Consider the following 26,529-nt stretch of genomic DNA (forward strand, 5'->3'; position numbering starts at 1 on the left):
GTTTTGAAATATTGCGAAAGTTACCAAAATGTGACATAGAGTAACGAAGTTAGGACATGCTGTTGGGAAAATGGCACCGTTTGATTTGCTAGCGTAGAGTTGCCACAAACCTAAAATTTTTGTAAAAAACGCAATAAAACGAGGTATGCCTGTACTGCACGTGGCGTGCGCAAGATGCTACGACGCGGTTCATGAAGACCTTCGCATTTGTAGCTTACTCCACTTACAGCCCGGTGACAACCAATCACGGCTACATTAGAGCTTATACTCAGGGGACATGCAGGTACAGGTAACATGTGAAGTACTGACAAGATTTTCATGGCTTCCTTCATGTTCTGCCAAAAAACAAAAAACAACAACATATTAGTAACTTCTTACCCCATGCTTTATAAGTCATCATCACATCTCTTTGAAAGTAATTTTTGGGATTTTCACTTAGTACCTCCGTAGAAGTGCATGAATAGCATCTTGCAACAGGTCAGGACTGACAGCAGAATATCAGGGCATGTTTTGAATTGTATTTGCATGAACCGTTTTAATGTAAAGGAGAGGGAGGAAGAAAGGGGGAAAAATAAGAGGGACTGGAAAATAATGGGGGACAAGGGAACGAAGAAGGTTTATTTAATCAACGAAAAACTTGCATTGAATTTTCAGCGGATATTACACCCACAGAATTGTAGCTTAAGGTGAAATAAACATAAAACGTTTTATAATTTCACTAGTACAAACAAAATGCGAACGTATAATTTCATGTTTTGACATTCTGAGAATTTACTTTAATAATATTGAGAACAGGGTGTTGAGAATATTTGGACCGAAGAGAGATGAAGTGACAGGAGGTTGGAGAAAACTTCATAACTTGTACGCTTCTCCAAGTATAATTAGAATGATCAAGTCAAGGAGGATGAGGTGGGCAGGGCATGTAGCACGAATGGGGGATAAGACGAATGCATATAGGATATTGGTGGGCAAGCCAGAAGGAAAGAGAACACTAGGAAGACCAAGACGTAGGTGGGTGGACAATTATTAAATTGATCTTAGACAGATAGGATGGGATAATATAGATTGGATTGATCTGGCTCAGGATATAGAGCAGTGGATGGCTCTTGTGAAAGCGGTAATGAACCTTCGGGTTTCATAGAATGCTGGGAAGATCTTGAATTGCTGCAGGTTTGGCAGCTTCTCAAGAAGGGTTCAGCTCCATGAGTGAATAATTCAAATGGAACCGCTATGTACACCTACTGACTCTTGGCCACGTTTCCTTTGCAACGTAAGTAATAAAATTACATGGATGTAAAGGTTCAGGGATACCTTGAGCATGTATGACGTCACATGTCTATTATGCTGATTTCCTCACTCTTGTAGGCAGACATCTGTTTAGGAATGGTAATTACACCTAATAAACTTTCTCTGGACGAGTGAAGGTATTACTCGTCCGACTAACGAATCCATGTGACGGCTCCACGAATCTCTGATTTGTTGACACGTGACGTGATCAGAACGTACATATAGCTCACAAGAGATCAAGTACCGAGAGGTGCAGATATTAACAGCCTCAAGATAAAGCGCACTCATACTTAGACGGGATATATAAATATATTCGTTGCTGAGGAGAATATTTGGATCTGAGGGAGATGAAGTAACAGAAATTAATAAAATTACTTGATACGCTTTTTTTTTATAATTTGTGCTCTTCGCCTAATATTACTAGAACTATGATATGAGGGAGGAAGAAATGTTTCGGCCATGTAGCACGCATGGAAGAGAAGTGTATTTAGAGAAGACAGGCACAGATAGTGAAGTTGTGGCACTGCAGTGAGCCTACGGGTACTAAATACGGTGAACATCTTGACTAGATGAAGATACTCCTGGCTTCTCGATTAGGACTTTGCTGTATGGACTTGGTTAGTTTGTTACTATAACTTATGTTACTGTTTGTATCTCATGTAATGATATTTGAGCGTGTTGTGTGAAAGGGTTACTTGGCTTAAGAAATCTAAATAACATTCTGAGTTCCTCTTACGTTGAAGAGAATTCCTATTAGGAACGCCATAGGCACACACACATATGCGTGCATATATTACCATATCGTCTATAGAGACAATCCACCGCTTTATAAAACTCGTTTTTCGGGGGCAAAGCGGCTGAAGCGTGAGCCTGACCTCTTATCTCCATCTAGTGTCGAGAACTAGAATGAGCGAAGCTTTAACTCTGAGCCCTCTCTCTCTCTCTCTCTCTCTCTCTATATATATATATATATATATATATATATATATATCGTATGATATTCACAAACAGAACACCAAAGTTTCGGAGGGCTATATTACCTCCATCTTCAGGGTTTAAGTCAATTCAGTCCTGAAAATGGAGGAAATATATTCTGGCCTGACAGCCTTTAAGGGATATCTCCCTTAACACTAATTTAATTAGGTCTAAAATTCATTATGTAATTGCGAAAATGAGCATGGAGACAGAGGGACTTACATATCTACCCTGAAGATGAAGGCAACAGGTTCTTCCGAAACGTTGCTACATAGCCACCAATATGTCAGGTCTCTTCAAGTGTATTAATTCGATGTAGTCCTTCTTTAAGTCCGGTTTTACCCCACCAAACCGAGGAGGTTAGTGCTAATGCTTTACACATACTCGTATATCCTGACTAGTGTATTTGGTATTTTTTGCATGGTCACTCCCGTTTTCCCTTTAAAAAACTGACCGATTAATAAGTTCGGCCTCTTACTCTCCAAGGGTGTAAACATTCCCAGAGTCCGAGGGTGTCCTGGAACAAAGTACTGAGAAGTACATATGGAATTGCTCAAGGTATTAAGATTATGGTCTTGTGGGTTGCAAGGCCGTGACATTCGGTAGACATCAACATGCGTTTCGGAGGAACCTGCAGCCTCCATCTTCACTGTAGAAGATCGAGTAAGTTGGCTTCTATAAAAAGCTGGTACCTATCTGCTGGTCTACATAACCTCAATCGCACAGACATTATCTTTCCTCATTAGTTAATTTTATTCACTTCTTAGAAATAAGACAAAAACTCCTTCATTATCTGCCTCTGTCCTTTCCTTGCGAACTAAAACATCTCCATGACCTGCTTGAACCAACCTGATTATTATAATCATGTTTGGTTACAGTGATATGTTGAGGTTTGCGTAGGCAGTTCTAATTAGCCCAAGGGTGGGGACTACCTCCACTCACTCAAATGTTCCGCTGTTTTTCCTTGCCACTGTATTAATTTAAGAGTCCACTTAACTTCGAATAAAGAAGGATATAGGAGGAACCAGCTTTGAACTAGTTCGGAATTCTATTGGGGGGGTGTGAATAAAACTGTTAAAGAGCCTACTCAATTATATAAATTTCAGTTTTCGAAAAGGTTTCCTACCAAAATTCTGTATTTTTTCCTTGTGTCCCCCTTCCTAGATTCTCCCCCATTCTATCGCAACCTCCATATAGTGTTCACTGTTGCTAGAAGACCTGTCTGGCGGCACTCGTTATGCGATGCCTCAGCTTCTTCAGGTTTTTTAATCATAAACACGCAATATCCCAATTTCTCTAATATTAAAATAATTCTGTAGCCCACCCCAATTCTACCGTGGATACTGGGGACTGTTTTCTCGGGGTGAAGCGACTGAAACTGACTACTTACTCCTATCTAGTGCCGATATCAACAAGGTGGAGCTGTAACTCCACTTCCCATACGTCTTCATGGCGTGGTTCTTAGCTAATTAAGCACATGGATAAATTCACCATTTTCTCCCAAGTAAGGTATCTCCTACCCGCTGGAATTTTTCATTAAATAAAACAAAGATCCAAGAAAGAAGGAAATTACCGAAAAATAAAAAGTTATCCTTAATTGTGACTTCGTTAATGTTTCACCATAGAAAGAGACACACAATTCTAGGGCAACGCACATAAATATAAATATTCTCAAACGGTTTAAACGCAAGTTTGTGAGAACATTTCCTGATTGCTGCCCCCCCCCCCNCCCCCCAACGGAGTAAGGTGTCCGAGAAATATCCGAGACTGCTCTTGAACATTCTCTTTACAAAGGATGTGTAAATTATACTTAACATTTTTGCTGGTGATCCTAACCTAACGCTATATTAATTAGTGGTTTATTTAAGGATGATTAAAAATAATTAATTGGAAAGAACGTGGAGAGAAGTGGTCGTGAAATAATTTGAGGTGCTATTTTGGCATTTGAGACCGCCTCTATGATCTAGTGGTCAGATTTCCTGGCTATCGATGCAAAGGTACGGGTTCGATTCCCGGCGCTACCAGATTTTCTGAGAAGTAATGGGTCTGGAACAGTGTCCACCCAGCCTCATGAGGATAACTGAGGAGCTATTTGAAGGAAATAGCTGCTCCGTTCTAGAAGACCGAGATTAGCGGCCGTGGGGATCCGTTGCGCTGACCACTTGACACCCTCTATCCGCTAAAGTTGGCACTAATTTCGACGACAAGCGGCGGTCGCTCGGTCGGTATAGTTCCCTTGCAGACTAAAGCCACGGAGTTTGTTATTTTGGCATTTTTCTGGGGAACAGAAAAAAACACGAAAAACTTGAGCCAGGAAAGCCGATATCCGTACCGAGATCCGAAGCAGGAGTTCTTCCCACACAGTGACCGAATTTTAAATGCGGAAAAAAATATTCGTGGCTGGGAGGTGTCCGATGTGGTTAGGATTTCGGCAGACAAGGCGATTGAAATTACTCCTGTAAGGTCAGTTCCTTTACAGAAAACAGCTTAATAATCAGCAGTCACGCTAAGAGCGTATCAATTAACTATAAAAAAGAGCATGATATGAGGCTCGTTCACCTTGTGTATGAGACTTACCAGGCCGTTAGTCACAAACAATCAGGGGAGGAAATAAGAAACATGTCAGCTCGTATTATAATGGAAATGATGCAGAGCTCGGAATTCGTTATCGCAGCGGGCTTTGCCTGACTTCTTAATAGTTGCGAAACCTGTCACGAAATTCCCTGGGTATGCAGAATCATAAGACTGACACTGGAGCCCACCCAGCCTCCTGTTCAATGTGTACTGGGGGCTATTTCCGCGGCGGTAACGTGGCAGAGGCGTGGAGCTAACAACTCACCTTTACCTGTTATGAGAGTTCATATTTTTACTGGATTGTGACGCAGTGCAGTTTGGTAGATAAGTGCCAGCTTTTCAGAGAAACTTGCCGCCCCGATCTTCTACACTGAAAAAAAGGATGCAGCAGGTTCCTTTGAAACTTTTGTTAATGTTTACCGAATTTCATGACCTTGCAACCCACAAGAGCATAATCTTAACATTTAGTTCCATATTGTCACGTGTGTATGGCTTCGTGACTAATAATAACGGGTTTTGGATTGGATGATTGGATTGACACCTACTTTTATAGTCACTCGTAATCACAAGCAGTTACAATATCATGCAGTCAATCTTCAGCCGAACCCTTTCTTCCTTGACTGCCGAGGACTCGCCCCATTCCCGTTTTCGTTCTACGACTGACTTCTGATTTCCGACTGGACTACTTATATAGTTTCGAGGCAGATCCATAGAAAACATCCGTTGCCCAGCGATGGATATATGCGAACCACATGTATAAACACATCTTCCTTAATTGTTGTATTTACAGCGGGTTGCATAGAAACGGAAGTTATCCGAGTATTGACTGCGTGTTCGTTTTCGCGGGAATGTGTTTACCTAGTCGTTGCCCAGCAACAGGTCTACATGTCACAATATGTATTTCTCAATACTTTGATCCAGAACAGTTTCATACTCTGCTTACACTGAAACACTAAGTTTCACAACCTTAGAAAATAAAAGTTCTAATTACAATTGCTTAAATTTTAATTGGAAGGGGGGGAGGGGTTCTAGAAGGAAACGGGAGTGACTATCCAAAAAAGAAATAATTTCCGAGTCAGGATATACGGTAATATGTTTTATATCCAAATGAGATGTTTTCCAAATGTGTAAAGCATTGTCACGAATCTCTTCTGTGTTGTGGGGTAAAACCGGACATGAAAAAGGACCATATAAAATTAATTCGCTTGAAAGTGTCAGGCGTCTACAGTACAACTGCCTTGAAAGGACAACACAGTTTCAGTAGGAGGGGCCTTGAATTCCTGGAAGGAACTGTGTGTGTGTGTGTGTGTGTGTGTGGTAGCAGAAATAATTCCAAAGTTTGATGATATCTTAAGGTGATTTAGTAAGTAATGATGTATTGTTCTGTAGTCTAATTATTGACAACAGATCTAGATAATACAAAGGTAATAGATATAATTTTCTTTTGTAAGTTAATAGCCCACCATATTCAAGATTTTCCGCTCGGAATATGAATGAACTGAGGAGACCAAATGGAAGAGAGGCGAGCCTCATTTTGGATCTAAGAGAGACAAGATTGCAGACACTGATTTCTTGTATTTAACGTTGCTGTCAGTAGATGATGCTGAACGGAGACGTATGATCAGATTATAGTGAATAATGAATTCGGAAATATGTGGAAGGTAGCGGCCATGGTACAATTTAAGGCATTATCTTGACATTTGCATGGATGAACTGAGGAAAACCATAAAAATAGCTCACAATCTATGGCCCTGAAAAGGGCTAGTTCGGGCGGGTTTGCTCTTGGCCTCACACCTCTTCCTATCTACTCTGTATTTTTCTCCGTTTATTTTTTTTAATTGTATTTTAAGGACTGCATCCTGTTGCATATATACGATGAACATATATAATTTTTACCGTCAACGCAACAATATTTTATTATTTAGTTATTTGCCTATATAGCATACACTACTTGTTTCCATCTCAAATAGGTCTTCTTCAGGTGCTGCAAGTTACTCACATATTATTTTCGAACTGCAACGTTAACATTCCAATTTTTCTAAATGGTTCGTACAAGTTAGTTTCTATTCAATTCAAAACTTAAGAAAACAGGGTTCTCCGCACCAGTGGCAAGGCATATATCTCTTTGCGAAGTCCATAAGGTTTCAAAACTACGGCATGCGTGTGATCATATAGAGTAAGTACATATTACAAGTCGTGCAGAGCCGTGGAAATGCAAACTGTTCACAACGCAGGACACGGCGACACCTGTCAGAAAATATAAGAGGTGTAAACTCGACGGCAGTCACTCCTAAGGCAGTACACGCGACTAAGCTGCGGTTAAGTAAAGCAAATTTGTCTCTGTGCTGAATTAATTAAGACCTATGGCATGAAGACATATGGGGGAGTGGAGCTACAGCCCCAACATTCCTGACCTCGACACTAGATGTAGATGAACCCTCAGCTTCACGACCCAGCTACTTTACCCCCAGGTACCCATTGCATACGAGGCTGGGTGGACCCCAGAGTTGGTCTGGACGCTGTGGAGAAGATAGAAGTCTCTTGCTTCTGCCGGGATTCGAACCCGTACCCAGTCGCTATATCGACTGAGTTATCACAGCATAAGCTGGACTCTTAAGATGTTTCTTAATTACAGTCTAAATATTGAAAACTACGTGTTTCGTATATGCAGGACACTGTAAGGAAATGTGTAACGCGCATTTCTCAAGGGTCAGGGCAACTGGTTATGCAGAGGTCCGTTCTTTCGTCAGAGAGGACACTCTAAGGAGGACAATGATAGTAATGTATGAACTTGGGACTTAAAATATGGTCATGGGTCCAAAGAATAGACCCAAAATCATGACAGACCGACTGATTATGTGTAAGTTGTAAAGTGACTTGAACTTTGCGCGTTTACATTTCTACCCCGAAGACGGATGCAAAATATTTCTGCGAAACGTTTGTAAATATTACGTCATATCCGGAAGACAATAATCTCCGTACTCACCGCTGTGCGGATTTATGATCTCACGTTTAAATGTCTGCTGGGATAGTGGGGGATCTAGCATTTTGTGTTTGAGGATATATATCATATGTACACGCCTTTTCTTCTGCAAATCCGCGCTGTTACCGCAGTATTTTAGTTGGCACCTGCAGAACTCAGGGCCATGTGTGAAAGGAGATAGCCCTAACACTGTCGCGTGTTGGACTCTTAGAACCTTGAGTACTGTACCGCGTACTGCACTGGATATCAGCTTACAGTATGAAGAAAGCAGTCTTCTGGGATTTGGCACCGTGTATATGTGGTGTTAACCGACGTTTCGGAGGAACGTATCGCCTCCATCTTCAGGGTAGAAGAAAAAATATAAGAAATCTGCAAGCGAAGAGAACGTGAGAACCGGTAAAAGCAGACCACATATACACGGTGCAAAATCCCAGAAGACTGCTTTAGTCTCCGCCGTGAAAGCCTCAAATCTTACACAGTTTACAGTATCTTCATATTGGAGAAATACTTCTACTGAAGATATAAACATTATGTTCCTCCGAAACGTTAGTATATACCAGGCATGTCCAACTTCAAACAGGGTATGATCAACTTTTTATTGTCAAAACTGCCAGTGATCTACCACCCCCTCCTATCGTCGTACCTCGCTTTAAGCAAAAATATTGGTAAAAATAACACCACACATGATGTTTGTTGTAAAAGCAACATACACGTACATTGGAAGTACAGACTTACCTTTTTCGTTAAGAACAGAAAAATAGGAATTACTAATACGTATTTTCCCTTCAAAATCGGAATATATTCATATTATATTACAAGTGAATTTACATGCTTTTCACGCATGATTTTCTTATAGGCCTACGAGATCGACCAAAATTCGTCCCGCGATCGACGCGTTGGACATGCCTGGTATACGAGTACACCTACCAGACTAAGCAGTGTCACAACCCATAAGATCACAATATGATGTCTCATGTATGACTAAAGTAACTCTCTGGTTGCAGAACACGAAATTTCAACACCGCTAATACCAAAGCCAGCCACTTGACACGATTCTAAGCCAGTTCAATCCATCTTCCATCCTCACAGCCTATTTCCTAAGATCCATCTTACTAATTACTATCCCGTTCGCCGAACTACAGCGGAAATTTGCCTATAAGTTTATTTTTAATTTATATCAAATGTATCTTTGAAATCTCCCAACCAATGAAGTAATGCAGTTTTCCACAGGAAGTTAAAAAGCCTACTTAAGGCGATCTTCATAATTATCGTTTAAAATAGTTCATGAAATGCAGCCCAACAGAATACTTATACTTGTAGTTTCTCTAGTCCGGCCCAAAAGTTTGTTCATCCCTGGTTCACATGCTGACAGCGTCGTAAAGTAAAAGCAACAAGAACACGAACAAAAAAAAAGGGGGGAAAAAAGACAGACTATTGTCTAGTCGTAGTGGTACTAAGTCCATATCAGTTTTCCAGACACGCAGTTCTCGTTACCTCTGTTATATATGCATTACATCAAATTGTTTGCTTTGAACTTGAAAGGCGTAATACATCCACGGTGCGCACACCGCCATGTTCCTTTGGCAGAGAAACGCAACAGTCTGTCTGCTCGAAGAGAATGCAAGCTCTCTAGAGCCATACTATGTACTGCTCTACCAAGTTTGTTTAATTATACATTCGATCATTTCGTGGCCATGTCAAAATAAAGAATATATTGTTACGTGTTAGAATGACTCTCGAAGGAGTTTTGAAATGGATATTGTATTTATTGATCCCTTTAACCCACAACTCTCAATTACACTTAATTACAGAGACATCACTGATATCCACATTTTACAAATCACTGTTACATCAGTGTTCTCAGTCTTTACTAGACGCTTCATGGTAACTGTTTCTAACAGTTACTATTCCTCTTCCTCCGGGCCCAAGACATTTCTAAACGGCGGCTACTTTCCAACCGAACTCTTGTCTTCACAGATCCCCGTACAGAACTGACTTTGTCAAGTCAAAGTCACATTGCGACTGACGGTCAGTCAGTAAGCTCATGACCAGATATTCTTTACTGTTTGACACTTACGGTCTTGTTTCTGTGGGCCGCCCTCTCTGACGAGAGGACGGGTCTGTCCTTTGTATATGCTGCTGGTCCTTGCCAGCGCAGTCTTTCTTGGGTCCGAGTTCCTGGACTGGCGACCATATTTTACTGTCTCATATTTGAGACTTCCCTTTTCGTCGCCTGCTACGACTCGTAGGGTCACGGTGGAAGTATTCGACCCCAGCTCCACACGGGGAAACTGATTTGGTCGCTCCAGTTGCTTTTCTTATAACCACTTTACACGAACCGAGTAGAAAACACAGTTTCCAATAGTTCCTCTATCATTGCATGCGTATTCATTGCCGCGGGAATGTGTTTACATAGCTGTTGCCTAGAAACGTCTGTGGTATATTTGCTTATCTCGCGGTCTTTGCATAGTAACGGCTCTACACGCTACAGTATTTATTATTGTTATTATTATTATTATTGTGACGTGCTATCTTACGGCCATCGCTGTGCAGTCACGTGCTATCTTGCGGCCATCGCTGTGCAACGGCCACAATAGGAAGTTAACAGCCTACAATGAGTCTCCACGGTTACGACGAATACACGGAGAGTTCCCACAGCGACAACGCAATGACAGTGGGCCGTTGCCTGGGCCAAACAAACGCGTTTCCTAGGAGATGAAAGGTAACGAATTGTTCGAAGCGTTGCATGACAACAGAAGGTTCATTGCATAGCAACCGCCGACGCTATAAAAGCCCAGCTTCGAAACCGACAAGAAGATGATTGCCCATGTGGAGGCGGTCAAATACCTCCACCGTGACCCTGCGAGTCGTAAGAGGCGACGAAAGGGGAAGTCTCAAATCTTAGACAGTAAAATATGATCTCGAGTCCCAAGGGACTCACACCCGAGGAAGACTACACTGGCAAGGGCCAGCAGCATATACAAAAGGCAGACCCGTCCTCTCGTCAGAGAGGGCGCCTCACAAAAACAAGACCGTAAGTGCCAAACACTAATAAATATCTGGTCATGAGCCCCAGATGGAGCTCGACACGAAGACTTACTGACTGACCGTCAGTCGCAATGTGACTTGGACTTGGACTTGGACAAGAAGATGTCCTGTCGCGCGACAGTGGCACGACACATGAGAGACATCTTCAGGCAGAACACGACCCGCCGTGCGAATGTGGCACGAAAAATACAAACCGATTGGAAGGTGACCCGTCGCGCAGCAGTGGAACGACAAAGGGAAGATGCCTTCAAGAAAGAAACTACTCAGGGAAATTTCCGATCCCGGAGAAAAGAATTGACCGTCGCCAGTTGCATACATCGTCTCGGCAAGAAACCTTATGATGGGTCTCAACCATTGCAGGGTGACCGTAGCAGCAAAAAGAAACCAGCAGTGGGAACTGTCATGCCACGGTCTCGTACCGGTAAATGGCGGGAAGACCAGGAGAAACGGCGACGTCAGCAAGTGCAGGCCACACTTCAAGTGCTGTTACGTCGACATAAAGAACTTCTCAGGGAAAACATGACCAAGGATTGGACAATGTGGAGGGGTCGACCCCCTCCAAAACGGAAGAAAGGAAACGGCTAATATGGGAGGAACCGGTAACATAGAAGCACCGGCCTCCCCCGCAAGGATCAATGGAGAATGAAAGTGATGAGTGAATGTGATATAACGGATCAAACCCCTCTGGGTCCTTCTAGTACGGCCACTGGCTCAATCCTCACTACTGAATACAGTTCGCTGCTCCTTATTTAGCCTCGGCACGGGCAACACAGAAAACAGTTATGTGATAGGTACCGCTGTTGCCTGACGCCGTATTTACAGGTGTTGCTGGGCGACGCTGTCGAGAGTTGTTTACTACTGTGTAGTAACCGCGGCATCGCTTGCTACGTCACTGTTGTGGGAAGCGCTGCAACGTCACCGCGGGGGACGGCGGAGTGTTGACTGGCCTGTTACCGTAGCAGCGACAGCGTTCGATGTTATTACGTTGGGCAACGGCCCACTGTTATTGCTTAGTCGCTGTGGGAACTCTCCGTGTACTCGTCGTAACCGTGGAGACTCATTGTAGGCTGTTAACTTCCTATTGTGGCCGTTGCGCAGCGATGGCCATAAGATAGCACGTTACATTATTATTATTAACCATTAGGAGTAACGTTTATAACGTCCATATTTCCTGTTGCTGGCTTTTAGAAATTCACCATAAATCTTTGAAGGAACATAAGAGATTTTAGTTCCCTTTCCGTATTCCCGGTATTAAGCTTTTAGGGTGGTTAGTTGTTTATATAAATTCAGTTCTTATGTGATTACACTGTGTGGGCAGCGCTGCCGACGTTTCGGAGGGTTCATGCTGCCTCAGTCTTGAGGATCACACTGTGACCTGTGGATGGTTTTCTGCGTGCATATACAGGGTTGTCTAGGGAAAATTCTCTGGGTGAGAGTGGGGTTTGTTGGCCCATGTGGCCCAATATTTTGCCGACAATTAGTCAGTGCCCTTCTGTTTACCTCGCTCCAGCTGCGCACGAAATCTATAATAAACTGAGAACGTTTCTTAGTAATTCTTCTAACTTTTATCTTCTGTTTTGTATAGGTTAATCCGTGTTTATCGTACTTTGCTACCTTCAAGATTATAATGAAGTTACGGGTTTGTTAAAACACTAGAACTTCCTTGAGTCCTGCGCATTAGAACGTGTTATACACATGTACGACTACTTTATCTTACACGCGTTTATTGTTTTCCTGTGTGTTCCTCTGTAATCGACTTCAGTATCTGTGGAGTTAGAACGTTAAAAATTTATTGCCACAATATTTTTTTTTCACTAGCTCTACAGCCCGCTTGGGCCCTGGTCTCTCATTTTCAGTTTCATGATAATTTTACAGACCGTAGGGCTCCTTGGTCGAGTGATCAGTTTGTCGCAAGGTCTCTGCTTAAACACAGGACAACACAAACCCAGAATAAACACATACACATACCAAACATCCATGCTTCAAGTGGGATTGGAACCCACGATCCCAGCGTCCGAGCGAGCGAATGCAATACATGCCTTAGACCGCTCGACTACCGTGACCGGCACTCTTATAATAATAATAATAATAATAATAATAATAATAATAATTCTTTGTATTCATGCTGACTTTAATTGACCATTGGCTACCTAGCTCAGCACGTAAATAAATAATGAATTGAATTCAATTATTCCTTAAAGTATTTTTACGTGAAGTTCTTTGAAACATAGTGACAAATATGTAAATAAAATTCCTACCTTTAAAGGAAAACATGTCTTGTTTTCCTTCATGGAGCTGTCTCACGTTCAATCCAGTTTAATTAAGCAAAGACATAAAAAGAACTGCTTTCACTTTCGGAATCCGAAGGATTTGTTAGCAGCATTGCGAAAAGAGACTCGCTAGACTGAAGTATCACAATGGTGAACGTTTGGTAAAGGATCTATCAGACTACACGGCGTCATGTCTCGAATACAATACTGTCCACACTTCGACTCCATTAGAAAGACCAGTCTGTTTAGAGAAACAAACGCTGTTTATTGTGAGAACCGTAAGGAACACACAAATAATTAATGATTCAGTCCGTACCTCACAGGAAACACATTACGTCTCCACTACAAAGCTCAACCGATTGCTTCTATTTAGGGAAACAGTCGGTGCTTATTGTGAGAACCATACGGAACACACAAATAATTAATGATTCAGTCCGTCCTCACAGGAAACACATTACGTCTCCACTACAGAGTCCAACCAGTTAATGCTGTTTAGGGAAACAAACGCTGTTTACTGTGAGACCACGAATACGCTGTGTGAGTAGAATTCAGAGTTTTAGTATGTTACAAGTCGGTGATTGACCCGTACATGTAGCGGACAATGTGCTTTAGAAGGTTAATATGGCGTGTATCTGTACCAAGGAACTCCCTAAATTCAAGGCTTAAACCTCCCAAATGCCCGACAAACTGTGGCAGGTGATAAATGAGTTTGGAACAGCGAAAGGGTGATGATGTTTTTTTTTTTTTATTGCTTCGAACTGAATGTAATGTCTGGATTTTAGTCGACTGATAAAGAGTAGCGTCGACATTTGCCTGAGCAAATTGCGAAGTCATCGAAGACAATAGACCGTGTTGAGTGGGGTACTTTGTCACCACGGCATGGCGCGTCCTTGGTTTATGAATGAAGAAGACGGCCTCCACATATCCAGAGCAGATGTGGACGTGCGCAGACGGCAGCGGCTGGTCTTCCAGTTTGGGGGTTGCATGTGCTTCGAACTGTTACTCATCCTTAAAGACCATCAACGTATGAAATTTTACACAAGGCCTCGAAGCCGGATGAATATTATTATTATTTTTATTACTCATGTTCCTCCCAGCAATCTTAGGGACTTCTCATTGTTTGGTGTTTGTCTCTCTAATAAACACTGTCCTTCTGCTCGGTGCACCTGTGCTGCCAACTCGGTGGGTAATGATCTCGACATATTTGCAATCGAAACAGTTTCTGACAATCACATTGAACCTAAAATTGTTAATACTCTTTGTTAATACTCTTAATGTTACGCGTGTGTATGTACGTATTTTGGTCTTAGTCTATTTTTCTCTCCTGTTAACGCTAATTTTAATTTTTCTTGGAATTATTATTAATTTATTTCAATTATATAGACTGTCATGTTTTGTATTTTGTTTAAGTATTTCTGTGTATTTCTATGTACTCGTGCTAACCTTGTAATTGACCACTGTGCACGCAAATAAACATGAATTTAATTGAATTATTATTATTATTCAACTTCGTGAGTCCGAAGCCCGTTTTATTCAAGTTAGACATTGACTTTCTGTCTCATTCTGGGTCTAGCCGCTTCCCTTTTCCATCTGGGTATATGTAACAATGCCTTTGTCTGATAATCTTCATTCCCTTATCGATCAAGTTGATCTTTAAATTTTTGTTTCCATAATCTCATGAGGAGTTTCATAACCTGTACTCTTCGCCAAGTACTCGTATAATTAGAATGATCAAGTTAAGGAGGATGACATGGGCAGGGCATGTAGTACGAATGGGGGAGAAGATGAATGCATATAGGATATTGGTGGGAAAGCCAGAAGGAAAGAGACCACTAGGATGACCAAGGTGTAGGTGGGTGGACAATAATAAAACGGATCTTAGAGAGATAGGATGGGATGGTATGGACTGGATTGATGTGCTTCAGGATAGGGACCAGTAGAGGGCTCTTGTGAATACGGTAATGAACCTTCGGGTTTCATCAAATGCTGGGAAGTTCTTGAGTAGCTGCACAACTGGTAGCTCCTCAAGAACGGCTCAGTTCCATGAAGTTAGTTTATAATCTCAAGAGTGTCGGTATAACGATGGGATACGAGTTGGACGACCGAGGTTCGATTCCCGGTAGGGGCAAAGGTCTTCTCTCCTATCGACTGGATACTGGCGGATCTTACCCCAGGAGTAAAGCGGCCGAGACGTGAAGTCCACCACTCACCTTCGTCCATTGCCGGGGTCAAGAATTTTGGAACTCTATTTCAACTCTCGCAAACGTCTTCATGTCTTGATGCTTAATTAATTAAGCACAGAGCCTTTACCTATTTACCCTCAAGCCGGAGACAGTGGGTTCCTCCGAAACAGTGACCAGACAATTCGACGTCACATGGCAGAAGACAGTGACTCTCTTCTTGCGCAGTTATATACTCGTAGAAATAGGGCGTCCATATCTGTTAGGATCGGGTGCAATTGTCTTCCGCGCGTCCTTTGCTCCCAAGTCCAGTAGAAGGGTGAACTCTACAACAATCCTAACCGGCTGTTACATTTTCATCCGTGACCTGTCATTCACTGCCTCATGGCAGGCCTTGTCTGTAATTTCCCCGCGTCGCGACATGTTTCGCTGCGTAATGTTTCATAGAAACGTTTCGATGATCGGAACTCTGGGGGGAACGGTTAAGGGTAGCGGGAAAACAAAGCTATAAAGTTATGCGATAGAAACAGACGCGGCCATGTTGTGTAAATTAGATTCTATTGTTGTTTCACTGATATTACCAGCACTTCTGCTGGCTCTATTTATGTCGAATGCTATTTTGTAAGCCGAACAATTGTAAATAGCAGTTTCCCATTTCGGTTATCAGGAAAGGAAACGAAAGATTAAATAAGGAAAGAAAGAAAAGGAATGAGGAAGAATTACAAATATAAAGAGATAAAGAAGGAATGAATGAATGAAAGAAAGAAAGAAGTGTACAGAAAGGTGAGCAGAAGATAAATAAAGGGAGAAAATAAAATAAATAAATGAGAAATATAAGAAGGGAGAAGGAAAGGAATAATAAAATACGTAGATTGAAGGAGAAAATGGAGGAAACACAAATAACCAGAAAGAGAGGAAGAGAAAAGGAAAGAAACATATATGAAGCTGGAGAAAAACGAGAAAATTTTCGACTATCCGGGGAAGTAAATTTGGGGTCACGTTACAGGTTCTCTGTCCACATCTTGACGAACAGAACGCCCGAAACCTTTTAACCGCATTCCTCTTCGTGTGAATGAAAATGTATGAGGCCTTCAACCACAGAAATGACTTAAAATTTGATTTAAAATGCAAAGAAATGTCTTCGTGTTTAATTAAGCACCACGCCATGGAGACGTGGAGAAGTGGAGGTATGACTCTACATATTCTTAACCCTGGCACTACATCGAGGTGAGTTGTCAGCTTCACGTCTCAGCTGCTTTAACTCCAGGGAATAAATCTAAACATTTTTTGGACAAGAGGCTGGGTTAGTTCGGTAGCCGGGGTGAACTCTGAGAAGAGAGAGATGTCTAGCCTGGGAATCGAACCCCGTTTTCTCTGCTATAGGCCTTAGCCCTTTGCTATACCTACTGTTTTCTCATAATTATTTTTATATTTTTATTATAATATCAATTTATGTGTATCATCACGTTTTAGTGAATATAGACGGGGTTTGAATCGATAAGTGGATTTACTGGACTTTTAAGACTGGTAAATACAAGTAACAGCAACAGTATCGCTAATCTAACCACTTAACAAATCACTACTGCAAACAATAGGTCTTCTCAGACTCTCATAGTCTTCACTAGTTGTAGCTTGGTAGCGGCTCCCAACAATATCTTCTGCTTACGTAGTTACCGTCTCTCTATCATATCACAACTGGCCCTCATCTGTCGACCGTCAACTGACTGGTCTTCAATCGGTCCGTTAAATTGCTGCTGGCCCTCGCCAACATGGCCATTCTTCGCTTCAGGTCTCGTCAAGATCTGTCAACAAGTTCTTTATCTCCTAGACATGTTAATCAGCGTTAAAGTTATGTCACGATTGACGGTCAGTCGGCCAGTCTGTCTTGGTATGAAGCCCCATCTTGGGACCAAGACTAGATGTTTGTTACCGTCAGACACTTGTAGGTTTGTTGATGTGGGGGCGCACTCTCTGACTAGAGGACGGGTCTGTCGTTTACAATTGCTGCTAGCCATCGCCAGCGCATTCATTATTCGGTCAGAGTCCCGCGGGATTCATGATCGTATTCTGCTGTTTCAGATTCGAGACTCCCCCAACATGGAGGGACAGGCTCCCGTTTTTATATACCTCCAATCAGAGTCAGAGTCATAGAGTTACTTCACGACTGGCGATTTACCGCCGAGCCCCTTGAGGCCCAGGACCAGAGATTTTTTCCAACTGATCTCTTGCGGTAATAGTCCTTACGTAACATCCTCCCTGACGAGAGGATGGGTTTGTCTCTTACGAATATACTTGGCCTTTCGTCAAGTGTACGTATCGTATATATAACATGTTATTGAAAATTATTTAGTCCTTTGTGAATCCAAGCTCTGCAAAGCAGATCGTGCCTATCTTACTTATATCACACTACATCGGCAGCCTAGTCACTTGAAAGGACGTAAACTTGACCGCCACCAAGTTTAAACCTCTTACATTTTCCAGTCTCTCACAGTCAGGGTCAGAGTTACTTTGCGCCAAGCTCCTTCAGGATCATGACCAGAGATATTTTCCGTTGTCCTCATTATATAGCCTCGGGTCGGACCTCACAGAAACACCGCCTCCAACAGTTTGTCTATTGTTGCATATTTTTCTTTGGCTAGCAATGACTTATTTGTTTGATGACAGTAGTGTGTTCACCGTGCTATTGCTTAGCAAAGGGTGGCGTCTCTTGTTAACTATTCTGCCATGTCACAGTACGATAATTAGTGCGTTAGAATCTTTGGCGGTCACAGGAAGATATTTTTGCGGTCCACTTGGGTGCCGCGTCTCCCACTTTTGGAAATTATTTGTAAAGTACCTACTTGGGGAAATGTCGTGTCAATTGTAACCTGCATGGTAGAGCACTGGTTTCGAGCCACGCACCTCGAGAACATAAGCTGTACTCACTCCCCGGAAAGGACATACCGCTCTCTGCTTCCACAGGTGTCAGTGCATACTTGGCTATCCTTGTATCCTTCCACGAATCGATTGTCTCGAGTTCTTTGAATCGAATCGGAAGATTTATGAGAGAAACAGGTTCGTCTAAAAATACTCTTACATAGAAACAAGTTTAAGTAGGATGGAGTTCATTTCATGAAAAGCAGTAGCACTATTCCAGGCTAGGCTTTGCCGTTTTATAAGGAATGCCAGTCATGCGGAGTGGTCAGTGACATTTCCCAAGCGTGCACCGCTGCAAAGTTGAACCAAAAACTCTACTAGAATCTTCACCTAAAAATGAAAATGAAATACAATACTCGTGAGATATTTAGACTCCTTAAAAACGTGGGAAAATATTGAACTAATTCAGTAATTAATTAATTGAATGAATCCACTAATTGGCTGACTAATTGATAGTTTTATCTATGTCGCTCTGCTAAGTTAATCTTAAGGTGTAAAACCGCTAATATGAAAGTCCGCCAGTGGACATAATTCCGAGTCAGCTCTATCCACCTATTTTTCAATAAACAATTTCCATATCTCATAGACATTCGAAAAGGTTTGTGAACCAAAATTATGGATTAATTTCTTGCCTTCCCACGATGACTTCTTACACTTTAGGTGACAATATTGTGACATGTATACCCATTTCCAAGTAACAGCTGTGTAAACAAGAGCTCTGTGGACACTGTTGTTTCCCGGCAACGAGAGAACACACAATAATGGAAGAGGTGTTTTCTGCGACTTCCGTGCCTGGGCTATAAAACGAGGATTAGGTTCAGGAGAGTTGCAGTTGAAGGAAGTGAAAAGCTGGTAGTTGAAGCCTGGGACCGTTTTAGAACCCAGAGGAAGATAAATGTTCATCATTGGAAACCGCCACCAAGCAACGGCTAGTGAAGACTTTCTGTGTGTTGTAGTATGGAGTGTGTAGCTGAGTGTGACCGTCCTAATTATTTGTAGTTACAAGTGCAAGTGTCGAATGAATCCGACTACAAATCCAAACACGGTCTATGGTCACACTTTACTTCTATCAGTCGCAGAACTTCTTGTTGAACCTATGGTTTCTCTTACCACAAAGATAGTTTCATATATTTCGTCTATTGTAAGAACGGCGGTGCGTCATTATCAGTTAGTGACGTAGAGTGTTATGTCATCATTAGAAAGTTATTAGGTTCTATTTTCAACATACTTCCAGTATTTACACGCCGGTGGGAAATTCAAACATATTTACATAGGGTTCTCCTTACATAAGGCAAACATGGTGAAGCTCTCGCTGTAACAGGCTGTGGAGGCCCATAGATTTGTGAGACGTCGAGACTCCCATATTTTCTAGACAATCGGTTAACAATCGGTTAACAATTGGTTAACAGATGGTGAGGTTGTCAGCCTTAAGAGCTGGCCGCCCTTTATCCCTCAGGAAGATTCCTGGTACTCATTTCTGTTAGAGGCTGAGTCGAACCCAGGGCCATAGTGCGGCTGGAAGGATTAGGTCAATTGTAAAATTCAATGACATTATGGGGAATCGAACCCGCGACCTTCCGGCTTGTAGCATAGTGCCTTGATCAACCACGTTACCGTGTCCCCCCTTTACATAAGGTTGCTTACAGTAAGTATAACACTCCAGTTCGTATGGATCCTATGTCCTTTATTTCATCCGCATGTTACAGTTTCTGATGAAAGCCTGTCGCCTATACACACTCGTTATTATAAGAATATAAATAATTCATTTGCCATAAAAAAGACAAGTCTCAGTTATTGGTCCGTTATTCATGTATATTTTATACCTGTGTGATTAACGCACAATTAGGATGACAGACATGTTTATCTAACAGTTGGGCGGGGTCAAAAGATTTGCAGCCAAAATTAACAGACTTACATTCTTGTATATATATATATATAACAAAGGACTGACTTTTAATGTCGAAATATAGGGCAGCCCAGAATATATATAGCGTCGTTAAATATCGAACACTATTTAATAATAATTTTACAATTCGAGTTTTTACTCCGAATGCATAAATAGATAATCTTAACAGCGTTAACCTTCTCTTTATTGCTATATACAGAGTGTTCCAGGACTCCTTTCTGAACTACGGAGTTCTGCGAAGTAGAAGTAGTGCTTTGCAGTTTCGAATCCTGGCTAATATGCAGTCTGTTATCCGACACGTTTTACTCAGCCTCTCTAGACAAATTCGTACATCTTAAAATCAGGCTAAAATCATTTCCTCAGACGTCCATAGAATTTCGTTGAGTCACATTCGCTTTTCGCTACATAAAACCAACAGTTGATAAAGTGTCATCTCTTGCACTTACACCTATTTATTTTGTAGTTTATTTACTTACTCAGACTATGTAGCGTCTAAGTATAGGATAACACGAGGTAGGGTCAGTAAACAAGTCACAAACGGAAGTAAAACAGCCATAATGGACGTAATAGGTTTTCTATTTATATCACTAGGTGGCAGCACAGTCCAGCTTCATGACAGTCTAGGTAGTGGACGCGCATGCGCATGTTCAGGGGCTGGTTTCAGTATTCAAAATGGCGAATATTCCTGAGGAGTTCACTAAGGAAAAACTACGTCCTGTTGTGTGGCTTTTTTTTTGTGGGCAATGACATTCGATGCAAAGGATTTTCGTAAAGAAATATTTGCTGTTTATTGTGGGAAGTGTTTGTCACTTGAAGCTGTTCACAATTTATTGGCAAACGTTTCGCTCATGAAGAAGTAGAAACGGAGTTGCGGAAGTGGCTGAGACAAGAGCCAAAGACTTCTGTGCTATGGGTTTCGACGCACTGGTAAAGCGATAGGACAATTGTGTCAATGTTGGTGGAGGATACCTGTATGTCGAGAAATAAATGTTTTTTTTTTCCCCAGGTTCGGATATCATACGTTTTATGTTTTATATCTATTTGCTACCTATTTGCTTACTCTCCCTCATATTAAATAATGAATTTGAAAGGATGTGGAAAGAAACGGCTATGTTCTAATCTAAGACACTATCCTAGTATTTGCCAGGAGGAATACCATGGAAACTTTAGGATAGCCGGTGTCCTGACCGAGATTCGAATCGGACACCTTTCGATACACAAGTTAGTTGGTTGGTTTTATAAGGCACAGTCTCATATGTTTTTGGTTTATGTGGTTCTGTATGAGTGTGAAACTTGGTCTCTGACATTAAGGGAGGAACACTGACTGAGGGTGTTTGAGAACAGGGTGTTGAGGAGAATATTCGGACCGGAGAGGGATGAAGTAACAGGAGGTTGGAGAAAACTATGGGATATATATAAGATATTGGTGGACAAGCCAGAAGGAAAAAGACCACTGGGAAGACCAAGGAGTAGGTGGATGCACAATATCAAAATGATTCTAAGAGAGATTGGATGGGGTGGTATAGGTTGGATTGATCTGGCTCAGGATAAGGACCAGTGGAGGGCTCTTGTGAACACGGAAATGAACTTTCGGGTTCCATAAAATGCTGGGAAATTCTTGAGTAGCTTCAAAATTGGAGGTTCCTCAAGAAGGGCTCAACTCCATTAGTACGTAAGCAAGTATGTTTAGTTTAATAGAAGCTCCGTTTTATGAGTTTCATTTTATAATGTTCCGTTTTATAGAGGTTCTGTTACATCCTTCTTTGGGTGTGTAGACCAGTTCGTTTAAAGCTTCCCACAACACTGTCTGGAGTTGTAATTGGTTAGGACTGCTCCAGCTTCATGCGTGACAGAGCCACCTTGCTGTTCGCCTAATCTTGTCAGTCTCTCTAGTTATCCGTCTGCCAGACTACACCCAGATCAAATAGCAACAAATGCTATACCGGGTGATCAACGAACGCTAACGTTTATTATATACGAACTACTTCATTTATAGATCACTCAAAATAAGACGGAGACCAAACAAAGGATGCATATTCAGCTCAGAAGGGCGGGGGGCTAGAAAATAAATATATGTTGTACAGGGTAATTCATATGTCTCCCCGAAAACCCCGACAATAATTTAGAATCACAGTATACCTATACTCTTATCCATATACACGTCTTTGGTGTGCAGAGTGATTCTAAATTATTGTCGGGGTTTCCGGAGGGACTTATTAATTATAATTAATAATTATCGTGTATTTTTTGAAGCCTTATGTTCAGTTTACTGAAATTGAGGAGGAATGTACTCTCTCCACCTCCAGGCTTGAAGAGAAATCCCAGGAGGTAAGCACTCATTCGCTCACTCATAGTACTGAGCCCTTCTTGAGAAGCTGACAACTGTGCAGCTACTCAAGCATTTCCAAGCATTTTAAGTAACCTGAAAGTTCATTACCGTGTTCACAAGAACCCTCCACTGGTTTCTATCCTGAGCCAGATCAATCCAATCCGTACCAACCCATCCTGTCTATCTAAGATCCATTTTAATACTGTCCACCCACCTATGTCTTGGTGTACCTTCCTTAGTCTAAAGTGATCGTAGAAAATATTCTTTGGCATGCAGATCTCCTTTTATGATATTAGGAGGCTCATTCCAGTGCTCACAAAACCCCTCGTAGGACACTATTCTGAGCCCTTTGAATATAACCTACATACCGTGATATAGCGAAACACAGCTAGATCGTGACCGTTGCAGTCATTTTATCGCAGAATTCTTAGCCTACGCATAATTCATAGTCTCCCCCCTCCAATCTAGTAGACAGCTATGGATAGGTTTATTGGGAGGGGGCACAGTCCGTACCTCACGGTCCGGTCTAGGTCACGGATAACATCTCTCCCACCTCCCAGCCACGGAAGCAAGGATCACTCCAATTACTGAAAGATCAAAGTTAAAAAAACGGCCAGAGTCTTGTATCAGAGAGAATGGGTATATAAGCGTGTGAGATTGAGGGTCTGCTCACAGTTGCTCCTAGCTTTTGCTGTGGATTAGCTACCGGCCAGCGCAACAACAATACCCGCAACAATGAAGTGTCTGGTGAGTTGATTCTGTTGGGCAAGCGCGAGATGGCGTTAGTGGGAACTGCAAAGCATGTCTTTGTCTCGCGTCTTCCTATCCGTGTTTTTGCTGTCTCAGTACACGGCGAGTCTAAGAAACAAAGTAAATGTGGCCTTAATTACATATCCCTTCAACGTGTAGGTTACATTTTAGAAGAAAGTTACGAAATTTACAAGATAATATAGGCACTGTTTTTTGCTTAAAAATTTAATATACAGGAAAGAATGGGAAATAATCTCCCTGTACGTTCCAAGATGGAGCATAGACATATAAATGAATAAGTAACTAACTCCGTAACCTGTAGTCCGCAAGCGAACTATATCGCCTGAGCGACCGCTGCTTGTTAGCGAAGTTGGTGCCACCTTTAGCGGATAGAGGGTGTCACATGGTCAGCGCAACGGTTCCCCAAGTCCATTAATCTCGGTTTTCTAGACCGGAGCCGCTATTTCCTTGAAATAGCTCCTCAATTATCCTCACGAGGCTGAGTGGACCCCGTTCCAGACCCACTACTTCTCAGAAAATCTTGTAGCGCCGGGAATCGAACCCGGGACCTCTGGACCTGTAGCCAGGAACTCTAATCACTAGACCATAGGGGGGTCAGATGATTAAATATTGAATATTTTATTAGCTCCCTTACAATTTACATTTCGGTTTATCGAAATTTGACTCTCTGGCCCTACAATCTAGCAGTCCACTAAAATTTACAGTCTCTGCAGTATAAAACTCATCTATGCGTCTCCAATCTTATTCTTTGCTGCATATGGGACAAATCCCCTGGTCACTGTTCCACCTAAACCTCTTCAGTCTCCAAGCCCCTTTTCACCACCATGTGAAGTCTCTCCTGGCTTCAACAATATGAAAGCATACGTACATTTACACTTCTTATCTCTTTTCATGAAAAATTATATTCGAAGCATCCTAGTTGTTACGTTTTTCGAACTATTAGAAAAATATAATTATCATCATTTAGTCAAAGAGGATGAGATTGGCAAGGCATGTAACACGAATTGAGAGAGGAGGAATGCATATAGGATATTAGTGGGAAAGCCGGAAGAAAGGAGACCACTAGGAAGACCAAGACGTCTGTGGGTGGACAATATTAAAATGGATCTTAAAGAGATAGGATGGGATGGTATGGCTCAGGATGGGGACCACTGGAGGGCTCTCGTAGAAACGGCAATGAAATTTCGGGTTCTATAAAATGATGGGAAGTTTTTGAGTATCTGCAGAATTGGCGGCATCTCAAGAAGGGCTCAGCTCCATGAGTGAATGAGTGAATTTATTCTTTCGATAGTTAAACGATACGTTATTTGTCAGAATTATAATTTTGGGTTTTGGGAGACTGTTAGCTTGTATAATTTTTACACTGACAATTTGGTACGCTCCAAACGATAACACCACTAAAGGAAATGCTATTTAGAAGTAATTTATGGCATGACATGTGCCACTTTTCCGTTCAGATTTATTATCCAGAGAGTTACTGACCTTCAGTATGATTCATATCTCCTCTATACACATAACTACCTTAATAGCGAACAAAACCACGCCCAAGCCCGCCGTGTTGCATCTGCTTCCGTTATCCATTGCTATCCCTATAGCTTATGGACGATTCAACATGCGGTGACCAAGACTGACTAACAGTAATTAAGAAAATAATAGTTATTACGTAATTTTACGTGTATTAGTTAAATTTATTCAACAGGTTTACGGTGATTTATATGCCACTGTTTCGCAGTATTTCAACCCATTGTTGGATTTAACTGTTGTAACGAAAATTGGCACTTAATATATATTAAAATATTGTTCTAAAAATTGAAGCACATTTAAAAGATATTCTCCTCGAAAATATTGCAAATTGATCTGAATAATGTTCGAAAAGAGTATACAGTTAAAATCTGATTAGATAGAATTTTTCAACATACGCTTGATACTCGTACGTATATTTTATTTTATATCTTTGTTTTTTTTTTTCTTTTGGCGCAACAGCCCCAATTTGGACTTTGGCCTACCTACAAGAAACTCTCCGTTTCACTTCGGTTTACTAGGTCTTAGACATTCGGTAGGACTCCTTGGGAGGTTGATAAGCTCGTCGCAAGGTCTCTACCTGTACACAAACACAGAAAATAACACACAAATGCTAAACATCCATGTCCTGAGTGGGATTCGAACCCACGATACCGGCTTCCGAGAGAGCGATGACAGTGCATGCCTTAGACCGCTCGGCTACCGTGATCTTTGGATCACTTTTTCAGTTTTGTCTAGTAGCTCTTTCATAAATGTCACACGAGGTTTTAGTAATTGTTTAGCTTCTTGAACTCCTCATAAAATTATTCACAGATGGCACTCATATTTAATTTCACAGTCTACTGAGATAAAGAATTTGAAGTTGTCCATGTGTTTAACTAATTAAGCACTAGGCCATGAAGGCGTATGGGGGAGTGGATATATAGATACAAGTTTTACTAACATGTGTACTAGTTCGAGGTGAGTGGTCAGATTCACGCTTCGGCCGCTTTACATCCGGGGAAAGGGCTTCAGGTACCCAATGGATAGGAGGCTGGGTGGTCCCCAGAGCCGGTCTGGATGACTTGAAGAAGAGAAAATTCTTGTTCATACCGGAATTCGAACTCAGACCTCTCGGCCGTCCAGCCGGGAGCCAGTCGCTATACCGACTGCACTATCTCCACCAAGTCTAGTGAGATACCTGCAAGAAACTCCTTTAGATCTGAAGGAAAATGGCGATAAAAATGTGTTTTGTTGAAATAAGGTGACAGAATACTCTAAAGTAATTTTTAACTTTTACAAAACTGAAAATATACAAAGTTTTGCAGTTTTTTGTAGTTCTCACAGCGACGGTTATAAAGAGTTCCGTCTTCTGGGATGTGCGCTACAGGACGTTATGTTCGAGAAGGTAGAGCTTTTCTTCTTCAGTCTGAGGCTTGCGTGTAACTACAATATCAACAGAGTCAGCAGCCATGACATTTGTTAGTCTCCTTAAATCTGATTTTGTATACATATAGTTGGTTATCACTGGCATAGACAAGAGAAAAAACAGAATTGTTTTTTCTTATAGCTGTATTTACTTCGGTAAATACAGCTTCGTCTTTGAGGGTCACTAAATAATATCAGAAGCATATCGCAGGATAAAAACAGTTAGGTGCGATTTAAGTTTTCAGACAATAATGATCCTGGTTATGGTATTATGGATTGGCACCGTGTAATGTGATGGGTGGTTACCATTGTTTCTGAGAAATATTCTGCCTTCATGTTCCTCCGAAACGTCTGGTAACAAG

General features: G+C 41.6%; 1 protein-coding gene across 2 annotated transcripts in view; it reads left to right on the forward strand.

Moving 5' to 3' along the window:
• The window catches only part of LOC111873801 (resuscitation-promoting factor RpfA), a 36,691-nt gene that overhangs the window by 8,206 nt on the left and 1,956 nt on the right, over positions 1-26,529 (forward strand). The window contains exon 1 of one of the 2 annotated variants that reach the window (XM_023868779.2): positions 23,174-23,215. The exons of the other annotated variant lie outside the window; for it this stretch is intronic. Coding sequence (XP_023724547.1) covers positions 23,204-23,215 — 12 coding nt within the window. The 5' untranslated portion in view covers positions 23,174-23,203. Of the gene's footprint in view, positions 1-23,173; positions 23,216-26,529 lie in introns of those variants that run through there. 2 annotated transcript variants of the gene reach the window in all.

Source organism: Cryptotermes secundus, unplaced genomic scaffold, assembly GCF_002891405.2.
Source record: "Cryptotermes secundus unplaced genomic scaffold, Csec_1.0 scaffold215, whole genome shotgun sequence".
NCBI classification, from domain to species: domain Eukaryota; kingdom Metazoa; phylum Arthropoda; class Insecta; order Blattodea; family Kalotermitidae; genus Cryptotermes; species Cryptotermes secundus.